Source organism: Saccoglossus kowalevskii, chromosome 22, assembly GCF_978046115.1.
Source record: "Saccoglossus kowalevskii chromosome 22, keSacKowa6.1, whole genome shotgun sequence".
NCBI lineage: Eukaryota > Metazoa > Hemichordata > Enteropneusta > Harrimaniidae > Saccoglossus > Saccoglossus kowalevskii.
The window spans coordinates 2016925-2037213 of record NC_140662.1 but is presented as its reverse complement, the minus strand read 5'-3'; the positions used below and the strand labels follow the sequence as shown (position 1 = coordinate 2037213).

The 20289-nt window shown below is 38.4% G+C and overlaps 1 protein-coding gene and 1 long non-coding RNA gene across 2 annotated transcripts in view; one reads left to right on the top strand and one right to left on the bottom strand.

Moving 5' to 3' along the window:
* The window catches only part of LOC102808178 (uncharacterized), a 117706-nt gene extending 110347 nt beyond the window's left edge, over positions 1-7359 (top strand). Inside the window, exons 11-17 of the mRNA XM_085495535.1 lie at positions 622-882; positions 1335-1504; positions 1706-1826; positions 2061-2264; positions 2470-2524; positions 2943-2975; positions 5877-7359. Coding sequence (XP_085351661.1) covers positions 622-882; positions 1335-1504; positions 1706-1826; positions 2061-2264; positions 2470-2524; positions 2943-2975; positions 5877-6379 — 1347 coding nt within the window. The 3' untranslated portion in view covers positions 6380-7359. The remainder of the gene's footprint in view (positions 1-621; positions 883-1334; positions 1505-1705; positions 1827-2060; positions 2265-2469; positions 2525-2942; positions 2976-5876) is intronic.
* Positions 7360-13273: 5914 nt separating this feature from the next.
* Positions 13274-15116, bottom strand: LOC144363597 (uncharacterized). Its single transcript, XR_013422772.2, has 2 exons — positions 14935-15116; positions 13274-13975 (listed from the first exon to the last, which is right to left on the bottom strand). It is a non-coding gene; the product is annotated as an uncharacterized LOC144363597 (long non-coding RNA).
* Between the last annotated feature and the right edge of the window lie 5173 nt (positions 15117-20289).

The window sequence follows — 20289 nt, the reverse complement described above, 5'->3', positions numbered from 1 at the left end:
ACAAACTGAATGAAGAACTCTGCATAAAAGACAATCTTAATATTAGCCAATCCACTCAACCCTGATCTTTGGCACATTATATGTTGATTTTATCTACTAAGATTTTATTCACGTCAAAAAAAATTGATTATATTATGCATTTAAATGAAGGTAATTTACACGCAATTGTCCCTGTTTTGTGGTTAAGGTTTATTTTTTAATTTTAAAACTTAACATTCTGACGTCACGGCGGTCCTGAAGACGTAACACACTCTTCTAGTATCCGCAATTAAGTACGGCATCCACACCATTGGCGCTCAAAATCAATGATCCAAGCATGTGATTATCTACTCTGTATTAGTTTTATCAAAACCTGTTACAGAGAAATCACACTATAGTTAATATGTTGCGATACTAGTATGTGTGTTCAAACGAGAGGTGTCGTAATCACAAAATCACACACGGAGAACACAATCGTACACCAAGGATGCCGAGTCGTATTTGAAATAACAATAGTTATATTTTAAAATGAAAAGACCTAAATTCATGTTAATATACAATGTATTTGCCTCCTATTAGCAGAGCAGTCAATTCCCTATGGAGTTTTTAACAAAACGGTCACGCGTATTAATTTACTTACAGATTGTGTTGCGATGGACAGGACATTTCTATAACTATATTCACAGACAACACAAATTGTTGAATGCCATCGAAGATAATTCACCTCCCCTTACGTCACAATACGAAGAGGCCACGGGTCAACCTCCAGCAACCAGGTCACGTGAGGCAATACCAAACATCAACGCCATCGTGAGATTTGAAGTAGCCTACAGTATAGACCACCAGGGAGGGCGCACTATCACCTCTCCTCCTCGGAACTGGCGAGACGTTAACAATATTATGGTGAGCGGGTCGCTTTAGTGCTTATTGCATGTTTGCCTTTTAGTCGTTTTTTGCTGAAGGACAATTTAAGTGAGTGTGTGATTGATGTCTGGTTGTGCGTGGTATTTGTCTTCAACAGAAGAGAGTACACATCAAGTAGAAATATATTTTTTAAATAAAAATATTTAGCCTTTGGTTTGGCTGTCACGTGCTGAATCAATATTGTATCTAGCCTAAGCTACTGCTTTTTACTGCTCTTCACATTATTTGTCTTCGATGTCTATTCAAAGAAATGAAGATGTCGCTTATCAATGATTTTTATTAATGATAATGTCTACTTGGAAAACATCAGTATTAATTGTCAGTGCATCTTCGGAACATTCCATTTTGTAAATAGGCGGATTGGAGGCAGCTAAACTAAAGACAAACTATTTATATTTTTTAATGTTTTCCTATTTCGTGCGACACTACAGGTAGAGCAGCAGGGACTCAGCGTGCCACGCAATGATGGCGATTCCATTCATTTATGGGTGAGAGCTACAGATGTGATGGGCAATACTAACCAGGATGATGTCCTAATACATGTGGATTCGTCGCCACCAGAAATACATGACATGTCCTTGATCGTGGATTGGCGGACATGGTAATTGATTTATTCTCTTCATCGATTAAAAATTTAGGAACATAACGTCCCAGCTTAACAGTGACTCTATGTGCGTAGTTATGCAGTTATACATTGAACGATTTGTATTTGTAAGTAATTGAGTTGTTCATACCTTCCCAAGTCTTCAAATACGCATACTATTCTATCAACATATTTTTTATATTTTATATCTCCTCCTAGGGTTGTTTTTAAAACCTACGACGATCACAGTGGGTTGCATCAAATACAATGGAATGTAGCTGACGTGGATGGCGTTAACCTTTCACCTAGTGGAGGAAACGTTGCTGTTAGGAGGCCTTCGGTACGTTCGTAACATTAGCATATCATTAATATTGGTTTGTCAGTCAATATATGTGAGTTCATACACCATCCAGGCATGCAAATATGTGGTAAACGGCCCGGGTCATGTCACCCTGACGTTATAGTGTATACGTAGTGAATACATGACGTAATCAAGTACAGTAGGGCAAAGTTCATGTAACTTAGTCGGCCGTGACTTACCCATAAACTTAGTACCAAACATCCCTTTTTTCAGATCGGAGTCTCTTTGTGTGAGCTTCCAAATTGTGCTTGCATACCAAAAGACGGTGAGTGTTATTATAGAGATTACGCCGTAGAACTAGATGCAAACTTGCTTGGAATTCCAACTGAAGACCAAGAAAAAAACAACGTATATTATTATTTATTTACGATCACAACAACAAACAACGCCATGCTCACGTCTACAAGGTCATTCCAGGTATAGTAATATACTTTACTTTCACTATGTCTACATCACCGAACAAGATCATGATTTGTTTTAGAAACGTTCGTGTCTGTTATTTCAAAACCAACGTATTTCAAAAAAAAGTTCTTAATTTAATTAATTTAATTTTAGTAACACAATCACATTGCTGAAGTTCATATCAATATTTAATCGTATTAGACATGTTATTCCCTTTCAGATTACGTTTAATACAAGTTCACTTTCTACACATCCGGTGATTTCAACTACCTTAGGTGAGAATATCTCACGAACGTATCATATACTTCTTGTATTATTTGCTTTCACTCTAAAACATCACTCTATCTATTATCCCGTGTATTCAACCAACAAATGATTATACTGTATTCGGCTTGATGCCATGACAACGACGTCGACGTGGATGATTGATATAAGATACAGCTTTACAATTTGCATAATCATAAGTGACGTAATCATATATCACAACTGCTGTTTCTCGTAATTGAAATGTATACGATGTGAATCGCTAGCAAATAATCGCTTGTTTTAGTTGTTCGCTCCTTTCAAGCAGTATTTTTAATTACTTTCTGTACATATCTTTATTAATGCAATGTTAATTGCCTTTTAAACTTGCGAATACAAAATCTCCTTAATCATGTTTATGTTAAATCAATGATGTCATATCGATTTCAGCTTCTACAGATAGTCTGATGACAACTACCGTAGGTGAGAACATTCATCAAAACATCATATACGTAATATAATATGATTTATTAAGATATTTGATAGCACACTGCAGTACCAATCGGGAAAATAGTACTATCTACAATTACCCCATGTATTTACCAATCAATCCCAACATGGTTTGACTGTATTGATCTTCACATATACAAAATGTACTCGTGTTTTGCCATGTGCATATACAATCAATAGATGATATAATATATTATATTATACCAGTATATTGATGGTGTTAATCCATTGGTTTGATTGGTCCAAACACAAAATTTGCATATGTAATCCATGGTATATTGGCTGATAATGCACGGCTAAACCAAGTGGCCCTAGAACATGAATTGACTACAGGTTTAATACGGAAATATATAAAACCGGTATTATTTGATTTTTAGGGAAATATAGTGGTTGAATTTTAGAAGAATATTGAAAAAAATACTGAATTAAAAACATCTGAAAAGTTATATAACTATAATATTTCTTTTTGTTAATGGTGGGATCCAAGTTGTGAGCGTCGGTCGTTGGGTGATTGTCGTTCGCCACACAAACCTAAACCACCGTCCCTTAACACCGTGAGGTGCCTACACGAACGCCAGAACGCGATGTTCTCAGTGTTGTTACTTTGAGATGGATTGCGAATTTCCAACAAAGAAAACATGATCTTTAAGTACAAGATTTAATGACATAAAATGCAAAAAACTATGAGTCACAGGCAAAAATGTATGCCACCAATAACAACCGGTGTCCGGTAGCGGCAGCTGACAAAATTGCAGTGCACCCGAGTAATTGCCATCTGTTTCAAAAAAACACGGGACAACGCAGGATTCGACGACGATATATGGTATTGTAATTCTTCACTATGGGTAAATAAATTACAGGAGATGATGAAGGTAATTTCGAAAGCTACAGATTTGTGCCGAGTGTACACCAACCACTGTGGGCCCACTGTATTAGAGCGACGGCGTGCAAAGTTGTTTAAATGATCCAAACTGTACACGACCCTGTATTTCAAATCGCGTTGTGCGTCAGTAAAATGTCAGAAAGGTCATCCTTTGTTATGCTAATTTGTGTGTTTACGCTGCTCTATTCAACGTGGATATGTTTTTTTTCATGTGGAATAAAAATTAGTTTGTATTCAATTTGAACTGTGTTGCGCATGTAATTTTTGTATGCATTCAGCGTACAACTACATACTATTCTTATAAATATTCATGTTCAAGGGCCATAATCATGATCTTTTAGTAGATGAAAGTAAACTCTTTTTTTACAAGTTTTATCGAATTGTCAATATACTGGTATAATATAATAGCAATAACCCCCGCCGAAGTTGGGTATACCACTTGATATTGCACAATTCACGACATATATGCACAAGCCGCAGGCTCGTGGTATACCCGCGTGGTATACCCCGCGTGGTATACCCGCCTTCGGCGGGGGTTATTGCTTAATAAAGGCCCAATTCACTTGCCCCGGGCAAGTGTGAATTGGAGGTGTGATTATGCTAATGAGTGTTGTTAATCACTTGCGTAGCCTATGACGCATCCTGTTTCAGCGGTCCAACATCACGTGACTTTGATTGACAGTAGTTAATTATTCAAGATTAGTAGCGCGTCCCTTTCACCGGTTCGAGTTTTTGACTTTTATCCGCCAAAATCTCAGCTCGTACACTATTTATTGTCATAAATACTACACACAGTCACTGCTGTGATATTCATAGTCGCATGCATCCACTTTGGCGTGACATAATCGACCTGTAAGTTCGAGAAAACGCGCTATTACCGGGGCTTGGCTGGAGCTGTTTACTACAGTGTGACAAGCAAGGAAATAATCCCTCTATTGTTTAGGACCGTATTTATAGTATATCTGGGCCTTTAAATATTACACAACTTCATACAAGACGGCTTACTCGTGTTTGTATTCACTTCACTTCGTCAATCATATTCAAAACACTTAACTTGTGTAAAAAGCCGGTTTATATGTGGCAATGTTTGGGGCAACTCGTAAATAATAACAGTTATATCAGAAGGAAAATCTTCTCCTCTGGGTTTCTCCACACTTGTCAGGGGGAATCTCGTCTCGTCTCTATATCTCGTCCCCTTGAGGTATGGGATCGGGAAAGTCACTTTACTTTACAGTCAAATAAGACACACACAACGAAATACGTTTCAGCTCTCGTCTTAGTCGATCTGTCGAGCACTCTATAAGACACGGCGCCCTGGGGAAAAATCCCCAAGACTATCGCAAGGCTGACCCAAGACTCTCTTAGACTGCGTCAACACTCGCCCCAAGGCTCCCCAGGACTGCTCTAGACTGCGTCTCTCGTGGTGTACTCGTCAAAACCAACTTAAACTCTCTTTATTCATTTTCAAAACTCTAACCAATTACAATACAGTAAAAAGACTCTAGGGCGTAACCTTCAATCATAAAGCCAATCACACTAAGCACTGAATACGTCATATCTTTTGATTAATCGTTCACTACATTAATAACTACGAATACCAACTGTCAGAATCGTAGTCAGAATAGCGACGGTTATATCGTAATTAGTTCCAAACCACTGAGCCAAGTTCCGTCCAAAACTTCAAATAGGCCTAAACGATGACAGACATAACACAGCAATTCAGCTAATAATCAGCTAATTAAGTCGGTTAACAAATACGCGAAAACAAATTCATGACAGTTACACAAAATAACTAACTACTGACAACTTGTTGCCAGACTGTTACGACGCGAGTATATGAAACACGCTAGACAAAGAACACGACAAGCACACGAGGATGGTGCTTTTCCCCATGCCTCTTGTAAACAGGGTTTTATAAGGTGAAAGTATAATTTATTAAGTATCCATCCATAATTTCTGAACATTTTCGACCATTTCTTCTTCCATTGTAGATGTAAATACAAGTTACACAAGAAAGCCATATCGTCATGCAAAGGTGGACATTTTATCACCATCGACGACCATGTCTTCCAGTGTAGATGTAAATAGCACAATAAAGACATATCGTCGTGCAAAGGTGGATATTTTATTACCATGTGTAACTGTTGTAGCAGCTGTAGTGGTTGTTACAGCGATAACTATTGTCGGTATAATTGTGTTATGTCGTAGGAAGAAGAAAAACAAACCTGAGAATACTTCGATACCAAACCATACAAACAATTCCATGAGAGACGATTCAATACTTGGTGTGGAGGGTCATGTGTATGATAATATCACCGAGTACGAACAGCGTTACATGTCTATCATCAAGAAAGATATCACAGCAAACCATTACGAATCAGTCGTTGGTAGTAAACAGCACTACGCTGATATCAACAAAGACGACATCAAGAAGAATGTCTACGAAACTCCTACGAATGTAAGGAATAACGAAATCGAATTAATACGATATTGAATCGATACTCAATGTTACGTAACCAGTATAAATGCCAAACAATAGACGAGGATATATCATGAGTCATAATTATAAGAACAATATCACGCATGCTGTGTGACAACAACCTTTTTTTACTTTGCACTGTTTATCAATTTCTAATCTACAAATTCCCACTCGCGTCATTTATGCTTTATCGAATTAGTATTTAAGGCAATCAAGTTTAAAGGGTGTGATTGTCGCGCCGCGCATGTGCGATATTTGTGTTGATATTGATTTTCCACAGCCCAATGCGCTCTTCTACTGGAAATCATCATGAGTTTTGACCTTAGCGCGACGTGCACTAATTACCGCTGGCGACTCTTTCGATACCTTCCAATCACAAAAGAAATTACCTACGAGTATTTAAAGCTTGGTAACGTCTCAGTTTTTACTCGTTGGTCCGTGAAGTCACAATCTTTGTTCATACGGGATCAATATTTCGGGCTTGCTTGACGCCACGACCACCGTCCTTTAAGGAAAACAGTCGTCGCTTGAGTTGATATGTAAGTCATTTGTTGATATTAATCAGTAAAGTATATAATGTTTTGAGCTTTTACTTCATTTTTTTTCTGTGAAGATGATCTGCATTAAAACTGCAACACTAAAATATAAGTAACATGTTGGTTGAACATTTTCTTTTATATATATAAACGGATTTATAACGTGTTATAAAACATAGTCATGTTAATGATATCGATTTGGTAGATTTAAAGACTGTGACTGTCCTCTGTACCATTGATTGAAAACTGAACAGTCAATAAAACACTCGAATATATTGAGAAATCAGTGATCAGATCACTAAGTATTTACTGCTTTGTAAATTATCATTGGCATTGCCTAATTTTGATACATTTTAGTTTGATTAAATATCTTAAGAATTAAAATGTGGGATTGTTAAGACATATACTAGAGCTATTTCAAAATAAAGGTGGTCCTGGTTTTATCCGAATAGTCGACAATCTTGCAATTTCTTTTAAAATGTGTATGTGTGTCATGTGTTCACTACTAAGTACATAAAACATATATGGACATAACCTGAGAAGAACACATCTCAGCAACCTGTCCAATGACCACACATATCATTAGTCTCCACAGTTCTAAACAAGTCAGCAAATGAGGACTTGACCAATTGATTATATGACTGTGTTTATAGACTGAGTGAAACAGTAAACTAACATTGGCTAGATACAAGCTAATTCAGGTGCAGATAGCGCAATATACTGACAGTGCAAAGAAAAAAACACCGTCTTGTCGTCTTGTCATCGACAATGGTGTAAAAAACATCCATTTTCCCTTCTCGTAACTGACTTATTTCATCTCTGTTTTCGCTGAAAAAAATAAGTACGAGCAAGTTTACAAGCCATGTAACCACGAACGTCTTTTTTTTTCGCACATACACTTGCATCATCAACTCCGTAATTTAATAAACATACCCAGAAATTGAACAAACAACTCGTGATTAACACATTGCATTTGCATAAACCAATGACTGACAGTCATTTTGAGCAGTCAACGACTGTCTGAATCATGCTTTCCCGTAGCTTTCACGCGGAAATAACACTGACATCGCTCCGAACTTGTAAATTAACATCGAAATTGCCATGCGGATATATTCATGTTTGTGTACGACATGAAAATAAAGCACCACAGGCGTTAAGATTGCCGAAAAGAGTGATTTTGCGGAGCACCCCGAGTGTCATTTGCATACTGAAATCTGGCGGCCATCTTTCCTTTTATATATCCGGACCCGAGGTTTAAATGCTGGACGTGTTAAATGTTTCTCTGGATCAAATTTGCCAATAGTAGGAGCCATAATAATAGACTTGCCAAAGAAACCAACGAGACATACTGCCCAAAAAACTATGTCCTCTGATTTGGCAAAGTTTAATTGTTACGAATACCAAGCAACAAGTTGGGTGCGAGAGGAAGCTTCCTGTTGAGTACATGAGTACTTTTTGTTATAGCAAAACAACACTGTTAAAACAGTTCTCTTGTAAAGGATTTGCAAACCTATATTCTGCATGCAAAATGCTGTTTTATTGATGAATACCTAATGCGGCGAACTAAATAAGCAGCATAACGACATATCATGACTGTCGTGGCAGGCAGGGGTGGATACCCAAGCATAACACAAAATTGTATGTATGAATGATATAAGCAAATCATGCAGATCGTGCTTTTATCCTCAGGTAGGGCTAACGTAAGGTTATAGCTATCCATTTGTATTCCTAGAAATAAAATCTTGCGGCAAGGACCTTCAACTTTATGCCATGCAATAGCAAACCCAAGTTTGCGTAATAGTTTCAAAAGTGTGTTGAGTGCAAGCCTACGTGTCTGCTACAAAAATCATCTAAATATACTACAAGGCCCTCAGCATCCTTTGTTTGCATCATTCTTCGAACTGATTGCGTAATGCGGTGGAATATCATAAGAACACACTCATACAGGTACGAAGGCTTTGTGTTGCCTGAGAAAGACCATTGTTTTAATATTATATGGTCTTTATTCACAAATATTAAAGGCCTTCGGTCCTTAAAGTGATTACAAAACAAAGAACATTTGTGCGTTTGTATAGTAAATATAACAATAAATCTGAAATTTCGTAACTAACATTTAATGTATGAAATGCGAATTCACCAAGGCGTTTCAAAATGACATTGTCATGTGATTTCATTAAAAAAAAAAATTTGTTGAAAGACGGTGGATCATAGAAGTAACGGGGTAGATATCTATCACGAAATTCATTATAAAATAGGCAGACTAACAGGAAGTGTTACTCATCTTCTATTTGGTTTGTTTCACAAAGTTGACATATCCTTTGGTTTCTTCAGATTGCTCCTCTACTTACTTCAATGCAAAGACAGTGTGCCGAGCAGCGAAAGCGTGATAGGGCATTTTTGTGTGAAATAACAGTTATGCAAGTGATATATTTCTCTAATATTAGATTTACCATTGAATCAAATATTTAAAAAAAAATATTTTATATGTTAAAGGCCAGACTTTGTTGGTGTTCCTAAATATTTAGTTTAGTGGCAGACGACCATTGCAATCTACATGAAAACAATACACCTGCATATTTGTAGTTAGAAACTACTTCTACGTGTTTACCGTCGTAAAACCACTTTTCATGCTTTGACAAAAGGCCGCCGTTTTGAAATGCAATTATTTTTGTCTTTTCTAGGTTTGAGTCATTTCCCATTTGTCACAATATGCTCTTAAGGCATTTAATAGTCGCTGAAGTGTCTGAAAAGATGGCAACATCGTCTGCAAATAGCAAACAAAATAGTTCCACCAAATCTGGGTACAGTTGAACGCCATGCTGTTCAGTTTGTTCAAGTTCCCTTACTAGCTCATTAATAGAAAATGAAAATAAAAACGGGCTCAGCATACAACCGTGGCGAACCACAGTTTTACACTCAAAATACTCAGTTAATCCACTCCCAGTTCTGAACACGATTTCACATTATAATACATACTAAACAAGATTTTAAACATTTTTCCCCTCACACCTCTTTTAAGTAAAGTATACCAAAGCCTCTGTCTTTCGACAGTATCGAAGGCCTTGGAAAAATCGACGAATGCACAATAGAATTTGTCACGCTTTTTTTAAAGATATTTTTGCACTAATGATTGCAGCACAAATATACTGTCAAAAGTGGGATAACCTTTTTTGAATCCGGCTTGTGATTCGTAAATTTTTCCAAGGGCCTCGGCCCAAAAACATAGACGTCTATTCAAAATGGGGGTAATTATTTTCCCAAAAACACTTAGTAAGGAGATGGCTCTGTAATTTCCGGGGTCGTTCATGGAACTTTTTTTGTATATGGGAATAATTATTGCTTTTGCCCACTCACATGGAAATTTGTCAGAATAAAAAATATGATTAAACAGAATACTTATGTATGGGACTAGTTTCTTCGATGCCTCCTTAAAAAAGGTCCGGCTGATTTGCCATTTTTGAGACATCGAATACTTTCATGGACTTCCTCCTCCGTAATAGGGCCATTTAGGATGTCTTAATCAATTTCCATTTTAGGAGATCGTCTACAGAGTCAAACATCTTTTCCAAGTCACTTGCTAGAGAAAAATCTCCTACTTTGGAAATGAATAAATTACTAAAATATTGCAGCCATTGGTCGAATGTAATAACTCTGCGCGATCTACCCAAACTCGTCGAACAATTAATGCGCCGAAGGGTTGACCAGAACATTTTAGTATCGGTGGCCACGAGCCCAGATTTTAAGTGGTTTATATAATTTCTCTTTTTGGTGCGACTGTTTACGAATTCCCTGGTATTCTTGTAAGTTTAATGAACTATTTGTATTGCGGAACTTACGTAATAATGTGTACATTTGTTTTTTAATTCTTTTACACTGAGAATCGCACCATTGCGATTGCGTTGTTGGCGAATTAGTTATGTGCTTTATAATATGACATTTCGATGCTGCCAATCGGAACTCATTTTCTATGATAACTATAGATTTTGTAATGTTACATGAATTATTTTCAATAATCGTATTTAAATTTGTTGTGGTACTATCTGTTTCTAAAAAATCATGAAAGAATGTGCATGGTCATGTGACCATATGAACTTTGTATCCGTACTAGTATTGATCTGCTCAGTTTCATTTTGGTGGGGGCCTAACACAGACGCCATGCTAAAAAATAACGGCAAATGGTCTGATTCAGTGCGGGTCATGACCGAGAAATTTGTTATGTTGGGAAAGAGTGCAGAGGATATTATCACATAATCGACCAAGCTAGTTCCATTTGCAGAAATACAAGTGAAATCCCTAATCCCTGGGTCTTCTCCCATCCTCCCATTTAACATATGTAAATTAAATGTGCAACAAAGAGATAGAAGTTTCCCGGATTTGTAATATCCCTTTTTCCCTTGGATAATTTCTCTCGTTGACGGCGAGTCAAATCGTTACCAATTCCAATTCATCCCTCTTTCAACACAGGGCGGGCAGCAAGTGATAACATCTTGTCTTCAAAATGATGGAATTTAATAATTATTGGTCGCGTGCGTCCTGGTTCAAGTCTATTTGGTACGCGATGGACCCTTACGATATCGCGCTTTACCCACATTTTCACTTTCACATACACGTTTAGTATACCAACTACCTTTTCTAAACAGTTTTCGGGCGACTCTCCCTCCTCTTCAGCGATACCACATAGTCGGACATTGTCTCATCTTGAGAAAGATTCCTGCCTGTCAGACCATTTTATACCTATTGCTTCAAAATTAGATGGATGTAGGCACGCAGATCAGTATGCAGATTTTAAGCCTACTTTGACCATGTATGAAACAGGTTGAATGAGTTTCACCGCATTCTGCAAGGTATGGTAAGAGAATGATAGACTATCGGCATAGTCATTGACTGCTGGGCACTTGGGCTGGCTGCAGTCATGATAAGTCTAACTTAAACCTTGTTAGGCCTTGGAATTGCACCCAAAACACTTACAATTTTAGGTTTCTTAGTGGTTGCAACTTGTGTAAGCATCTGTTTTCCATCACGTCACGCCTGCTAGCATTAGTAGCTGTAATATTACACTCAACAGACTGTAAAATCTGGTCTTTATTAATTATGCTAAATCAGTTTTTACTCCATCCAGAATAATGAGCTTGTCAGGGTCATTATCATTTATTTCTTGAACCCAGGCATCATAAATAAAGGCCGAGGCGTGGAGTGGAGGTTGAAGTACACTTACATCTGGAAGGGACTGTCGTTTTTTGTAGAATCATTTGTTTGTGCCACGTGTGATACCTCAAGAACGTGAGAGTACTCAAGAACGCAAACACAATAATCGCGTAAAATGAACGGAGCATAGAGAACAAAACAGTAAATATCATTAGTACCCCCCACTATGTCAAGCGTGTATTCAGCAAATTTTGTAACACTCTGAATAGTAATATCAAAACTGTTATGATTCTAGTTTCGATGATCAGAATCATACTGTGCAATGCATGGCTTTTGTACTGTGTACAATACGAGTTTCCATAGATTTTCTATTTCAGTGTAATATGTTATATTTCTATATTTACTCGAATTTTTTCTATTTTGATGGTGGTTTTGAAATTACTGTATTTTAATAAATATTGTGTCAAAATAAATATTAATAAATTAGTGAACTAAAAATAAAATAAACGTTTTTTTAAATATTTATCTATTGTAGCTATTAAATTTAATACTGAAACTGCAGAAGTACCGGCACACAGTGTATCAGAGGACATATCTGTCATCAGTACAGATATTTATACTATGGGTAAACCATTGGAGGTGAATTCTGATATGGCAGAAGTGCCAGCACACAGTGTACCAGATATCTCAGTAACACCACAAGACATATCATGTGTCATCAGTACAGACACTTATACTATAGCTAAACCACTGTATGTGAATTCTGATATGACAGAAGTGCCAGCACACAGTGTACCAGATATCCCAGTTACACTACAAGACATATCATCTGTCACCAGGACAGACACTTATACTATGGGTAAGCCCCTGGAGGTGAATTCAGATATGGCAGAAGTGCCAGCACACAGTGTACCTGGCCAGATATCCCAGTAAGACCACAAGTCATATCATCTGTCATCAGAACAGACAATTATACTATGGGTAAACCACTGGAGGTGAATTCTGATAAGCCCACCAAGTGAAACATGCTGGACATAAATATTAATGCAAAATATGTAGTAGGACCTGTAGTTCCAGGGCAAGCTTGAAACAACACCAAAGTTTGCATGGTGATACATTTTCATGCAACATGTTCGGCAAAAAGTTTGGGTTGAAATCAAGGTATAATTCACATTTGGTTGTACCTGACAACAAGTCATTAAAGTATTATCTTTGTGATTACACAACAAGCTGAAAGTCTGACCTCGTCAAACATGGTACTAAGCATTATCATTCAATGTTACCATTTTTGACTGGGAGTTTTTGCGGTTAGGGCGTCTGTGTGCATGTGTATGTGTTCCAATGATATTTCATGAACCAATTATCAGATTTTAATGAAACTTAGTACATAGATGATCTGACCTAATGTGCATATTAATTACACAATAATAAGCATTTTCCCTTGTTTTCATATACTGTCTATTAAACAGATTTTAATGAAACTTGGTTCTTTTGCATGATCCACAGATCTGATTACTTCAGGGTTGAAATCCATGTATATTAATTATCTACATAGTTACACATGTTCTTAGTATGAATAACAAATGTACTGCTGCAGATGGTGAAAAACATAAAAACGAAAGAATTTACAATGTCGAAAAAAGAAAGTCATTATTGCAGTGCTATACATATAATTACATAAAGTGACCTATTTGATATGGAGCACAGTGCATTCCATGAAAAATATTAAACCAATATTAAACCGGATCCAGCTATAAGTTTATTATTTTGATGAATCCTTCCCCAATCTGATTAAAACGCTGATCCGGTCTTCATTCACTTATTTGACGTAATCCACACACTTCTTTAGAGAGCTCATCGAAATCAAAAATTTCTATTGGTTTCTGCCTTGCTGTTCGGCATCGCTTTTCACAGTCAAATATAAGTAGTTCTGTGAAATATAAAAAGAAATATTTTAAACAAATCATAACTCTGCTGTGATGGGCCAGAGTATTAATAACGTGATGAAATATGCATTGCATAGTATCAGTTCTGATATTACTATTCAGAGTGTTACAAAATTTGCTGAATACAAGCTTGGCATAGTGGGGGGTACTAATGATATTTACTTGCATACTTTGATTTGTAAAACATAAGCAGAGGAAATATTTACTCATCCGACATCCTTGCTTGACTTGACTAGGAAGCAGTCATTTTAAATTACCCACAATTCATCATGTTTTTTCTCGACCATAGTGTTTCTGTGCTCGAGTGTGCGTTTATTTTTCTCGACTATAGTGTTTTTTTTTCTCGACATTGTGTTTGCGTTCTTGAGTGCCCTCGCTATGATAAGTGCATCTTTTGCTAAATTGGCAATTTCCCTTATTATATCCTAAACATAGTGGCCTGCCAGTCTTGTTGTCAGTAGGGATCGCTGTATTTTTGTTCCGTTTTTTGCTTGTTTGATTGGTGCTGTATGGTTTGTCCCTTAAATGTACTGATGGTAAATGTTGGGAATTTGTTTCCTTGCATTTTCCTGTATTCCCTATCAAACAACAAGACTGACACCAACTCATAGCGATCTGCTAGTTGAGAAACCTTTATAGTATAAACCAGATATTCTTTGATCTGAGCCATATTATAACCATTGGTTGCTGATATTAATTCATATAAAATCCTTGAATTTTCAGCAGACCACTGTTGTGTGGTGTTACAGAGGCATGTTTTGGTTTTGCAGGACCATAATCCAGAACTAATTTAGTTTCTCCCTCCCCAAACGACAGCACTTGCTGTTCAACTTTGGCTGAGATTGAAGTGGACAAGTAATCAGTAATATCATGATTTCAAATCTCTAGTAGACTGTGGCTTTAAATAAACCAAAAGGATCTAAGTCAATGCGACCTGGCGTACTCGTATTTGTTTGAGTTCCGTTTATGTCCATTGCCTTCAGCAGTTTGTCTAGTCCTTCCCAACACCTTCCCAGTCAGTAACCGTCGCTGCTTGAATCCGGGATTGTCGGTTAGTAAGTCCTTGTTCTTGTTCAGTTACAGTAGACAACGGCGAATTCGTCTCGTTGATTTGGGTTGACCTGCTGTCTGCCATGTTGACTGTCGTGTTAGGATGGCTGAAACACGAGTCAATACTAGACAGATAACTGGACGAACAATATTTATTACAAATCGGGCGCCATATTACCAGTAATCAAACTGAGCATGCTCAAAGCAATGCCTCATGGGAAAACTATAGGGCTTACACCACATCTCCCTTTCTTTATGTTTAGTCCACTGTTTGCATATGTATATGGCTTTCAAGTGTCCTAAAACAAGCATAAACGATTCTGCCAAACTAGAAAATATAAAATTACATCGAATGTGGAACTGTAACACAGGAAATATTTCGAACTAGATAACTGTTTAACACATTGGCTCATGCCAAAATAACATATAGGGAATAACAATCCAACTATAGTTTCTGTAATATGAATTCATGCATGTTAAGTGTCAGTATACTTAGAATTGGGTTTGCATACTCTGCCCGAACGGGTTATATAGGGGTGTTTCATAACACTAGTATCAAATTTAATGGGCTCTGTTACACTATGTGATTTTACTGGAGAGTGTATTTTAGGGTTTCTAAGTTCAGTATTGTCTGTTGCAGAGTCTCGTGGAGTCTTCACACTGTCAGCTGGAAGTTTATTCAGTTGAACACGATTTCTGCGAAAACTACCAGTAGATGTTTTCACCAAGTATGATCTGTCATGTACTTGTGATTCTACTATTCCACTTTCCTTTCGGTCTGGAATCCATACTTCACCTCCCGGTGGTAGTAGTGAAAGTTCTTTGACTCGATGACGACTGTCAAAATTTGTCTTTGTACGAAGACGAATATGTTCTTCCTTAGATCTTAGCAAATTGCGATCAGGAACAACCGGCTCTAGATTTTCTGGCACGACTGGGAGTTTGGTTCTGAGTTTGCGATTCATAAGTAATTCTGCTGGACTGAATCCGCAAGCGAGAGGAGTACTTCGGTAGCACAAGAGAGCGGCATATGGATCTTTCGCTGGTATTAGCATTTTTTTGAGAGTTGCTACAGCTCTTTCCACTTCACCGTTGCCTGAGGAATGTCCGGGGCTCATGGTTATATGAATGAACCCATAGTCCTGTGCAAAGGTACTAAATTCTGTAGACATGTATTGTGTGCCATTGTCACTAACGACGGTCTCAGGGACACCATGTCTTGCAAAGATTGATTTCAAGTGATTGATTATTGTGTCACTTGTCAAATCAGAGAGTTTTGCCATTTCTATAAATCGAGAGAAATAGTCAACAACTAGTAGATACCAATTTTTCTTGTAGTAGAAAAGGTCTGTTGCTACTTTTTGCCATGGGCGAATCGGTAATATAGAAGGTTTCAGCGGTTCTATCGGGTTTCTGGAGATCTTACTGCAAATACGACATCCCCTCACGAGGTCTTCAATTTGACGAGATATCCCTGGCCACCAAATAGACTGTGAGACACGCTGTCGACATTTCACGATTCCTTGGTGACCTTCGTGTATACGATCTAACATGTCTATACGCAATGACGAAGGAATGAATATGCGTGAGCGGTATAGTAGGAGACCATTTACTATAGTGAGATCAGCGTTATATTGCCAATATTGTTTCAAAAGTCCATCTTTCAGCTGACTTCTGTCTGGCCAGCCCTTGTTGATATACACACATAATTGTTGAGTGAGTTCGTCTTCACGTTGGTGATCGAGAATTTGTTTCAATCGTACATCTGTTGCAGGGAATCCCTCCACTACTAGATTTACGTAAGCATCCATTTCATCATCATCAAATGGATCGCTTGTAATCAAAGACACGTTAGACATCGGAGCTCGTGATAGAGTGTCTGCGATATACAGTTCCTTACCAGGGACGTAGTTAATTTGATAGTCAAATCGCATGAGACGCATTCGCATTCGTTGGATGCGCGGTGGCAGTTCATCAAGTGCCTTAGATCCCAATAGTGCGATCAAGGGTTTATGATCTGTCTCTAGGATGAACTTTAGTCCTATCAGATACTGTTCGAAACGATTACATCCCCAGGTTGCAGCTAGAGATTCTTTCTCAATTTGCGCATAGCGAGTTTCGGCCGGAAGTAAAGATCTTGATGCGTACGCAACTGGCTTCCAAATATTATCATTATCCAGTTGTCTCAAAACTGCACCAAGCCCATATGAAGAGCTATCCGCTGATACACGGGTTTCGCGAGATGGATCAAACATCATCAGTGTTGGAGTTGTGCAAATCAAATTCCTGATTGTTTCGAACGCTTTATCTTGAACATCTCCCCAATACCATGGTTGTTTGGTTGATAGTAACTGTCTGAGTGGCTCGGAGTGAGTTGCCAAATCTGGGAGAAATTTACCAAGATGATTAACCATTCCCATGAACCTACGAAGATCGGATATATTTTCGGGTTTAGGCATACGAGAGATCGCTTCCACTTTCGAAGGATCAGCCTTGATACCATCTTCTCCAATCACGTGACCAGCAAAAATGATTTCTGGTACTCTGAATTTACATTTGCTACGATTTAGTGTCACACTATGTTCAACAAGACGATTAAGTACTTTATCTAGTCTCGCATCATGTTCTGCTTCATTTGCGCCGAAGACAACGATGTCATCCATCAGGTCTGCTACTCCTTCAAGACCACTTAACATACTGTGAATTTGTCGTTGATAGTGTTCGGGAGCGGAGTTAATACCGAAGGGTAGACGCTGATAGCAGTAACGACCAAATGGTGTAATGAAACATGTGGCTAATTGAGAGTGTTCATCTGCGAGTCGAATCTGGTGGAACCCTCGATTAGCGTCAAGCTTTGAAAATACTTTCGCACCAGCCATCTGACCCAGAACGTGATCTACGGTAGGAAGTTGATGTCGTTCGCGTTTCACTGATTCATTTAATTTAGTGAAATCACAACAAATCCGAACACTTCCATCTTTCTTTGGAACAACGACGATTGGAGCGCACCAGTCAGTCGGTTCGGTGACTTTACGTATGACGTTGAGCGATTCTAGTCTCTCAAGTTCATCCTTGACTCTTGGCAAGAGTGGTATAGCAATACGGCGAGGTATTGGAACTGAGTACGGTTTCGCATTGTCCTTTAACTGGAGCTTATATGGATGGGGCATTTCACCTAAACCTTTAAACAGTTGGGGGTAATCCTCGATACTACCCACATTGAAGGATACAAGTTCGAGATTGCAACTGGTGTCTCGTCCCAGTAGTGATAACCCATTGCCAGCGATGACGCATACTTCGGCCTGTGTATGATTATTTTGACTTTCAATGTTTGCTTGAAATGACCCTAGTGTAGATAGTAGTTTCCTATCAGGCCCTCTAAGTACACGTTGTAGGGGTGTGAGGATTTTGTCTCTGAAATGTTTTTCATAAACGTCGCTAGAAATAACATTAACGTCTGCACCTGTGTCAACACGAAATCTGAGAGTGGTACCGTCTACACTGAGATTCACATACCCATCACCTGACTGTCCACCTTGACCAATAAACCCTAGAAATGCTTCAGGTTTGTCATCTTGTGTTATACCATGTACATTGGTAACTTTTGATTTGCTAGTCTGCGATGATCTACACACAGCAGCATAATGACCACGTGTTCCACACTTTCTACAGTCTGCATTTCGAGCTGGGCACCTTTTACGGTCATGAGTCCCTCTACCACAATAGGAGCAAGCACTGTCACTGGATGTGTGACCTTTGACCCTGTTCTGAGTGCTCTGAAAAGTAGACTGTGCAGTGAAATTACGTTTCTGGTACTTTTTCTTAGCAGGGTTATTACTTTTATTAACAGAACCAACAACTGCATCTGTACCATGTGACATATCTTTATCCATAGACTGTAAACGAGCAGTAGTGATTTCATACGTGCGACAAATTTCAAGTGTCTTCTTGAGAGTTAGCTCCCGTTCATACAGTAGTTTTTTCCGAGTAGCTTGATCAGTAACACCAACTATTAGACGGTCTCTAATCAGAGAATCATGTAGATTGCCAAAATTGCAATTTGAGGCAATTTTCAACACTGCTGCATAGAAATGGTCGAAATTTTCATCAGGTTTCTGGACACGCATATTAAATAGATAACGTTCGTAAGTCTCATTTGTCTGACCGACGCACAATACACGCATTTTGTCCATAACGATTTCGATATCTTGTTTGTCACCTTCACTGTCAAAACTGAGCGAGTTGAATGCTTGGAGTGCCGACTTAGAGAAACATGTGAGTAGAGTGGCAGTACGTAGTTTCTTGTCTTTCTCGAGAAGACCTGAAGATATTTCATAGTTTGTCCATACCTGTTCAAAAAGTTCCCAGTCAGCAGCGCGACTTCTATCATCAGAGAGGTCCAACTTGTCGGGAAACGGAACGTGAGAGCAAGATGCCATTTTTTTTTCGTGATCCACTAGAGGTAGCAAGCGTATGGGGTACTGTAGTGTTACTTCAAATATTCAGGTCCACTTCTGACACCATGTCGTGTTAGGATGGCTGAAACACGAGTCAATACTAGACAGATAACTGGACGAACAATATTTATTACAAATCGGGCGCCATATTACCAGTAATCAAACTGAGCATGCTCAAAGCAATGCCTCATGGGAAAACTATAGGGCTTACACCACATTGACCTCCAACTGTACTCTGGGTTGCACCATTTGTCAATGGGGTTGTGGCATTTATTTCGTGGCGTGTAATCCAGCTAAACCAGCCACGAGACATCGTATTTGACCGAGTGGAAAGATTTTCATCGCAGAATGAATTTGTTGAATGAGAAGTGATTTCATAGTGATGAATCCATGTAACGCCAAGCTATTTAGCGTGTCAGATGTTTGCCTTCTTTTTCAGGCCATAGCTGCACTTCGAGATCCGTAGATTCAAAATCCCGTACTTGTCTTCTTGCGATAACGATCGGCGATCCTTGAAGTCGGACGTCAACGCTTCTCGAGTCACTAACGTCGTGGTTGTCGATAAAAGATGTGCAAAAAAACCACAAACAGTTCAATCTTATTTGACAGTACTACCCATGCAAGCTGTGGATACCCCCCCCACTCCATATATTTAGGGGGGGCTATGCTTGTTCCCTCTTTTTTTTTTGACCCCCCCCCCTATCTACGGAAAAGAAGAAAATTTAACCCCCCCCCCCTTTCACGGGCTTTTCCGATGAATTTCACCCCCTATCTAGGGAACTTTTCAGTCT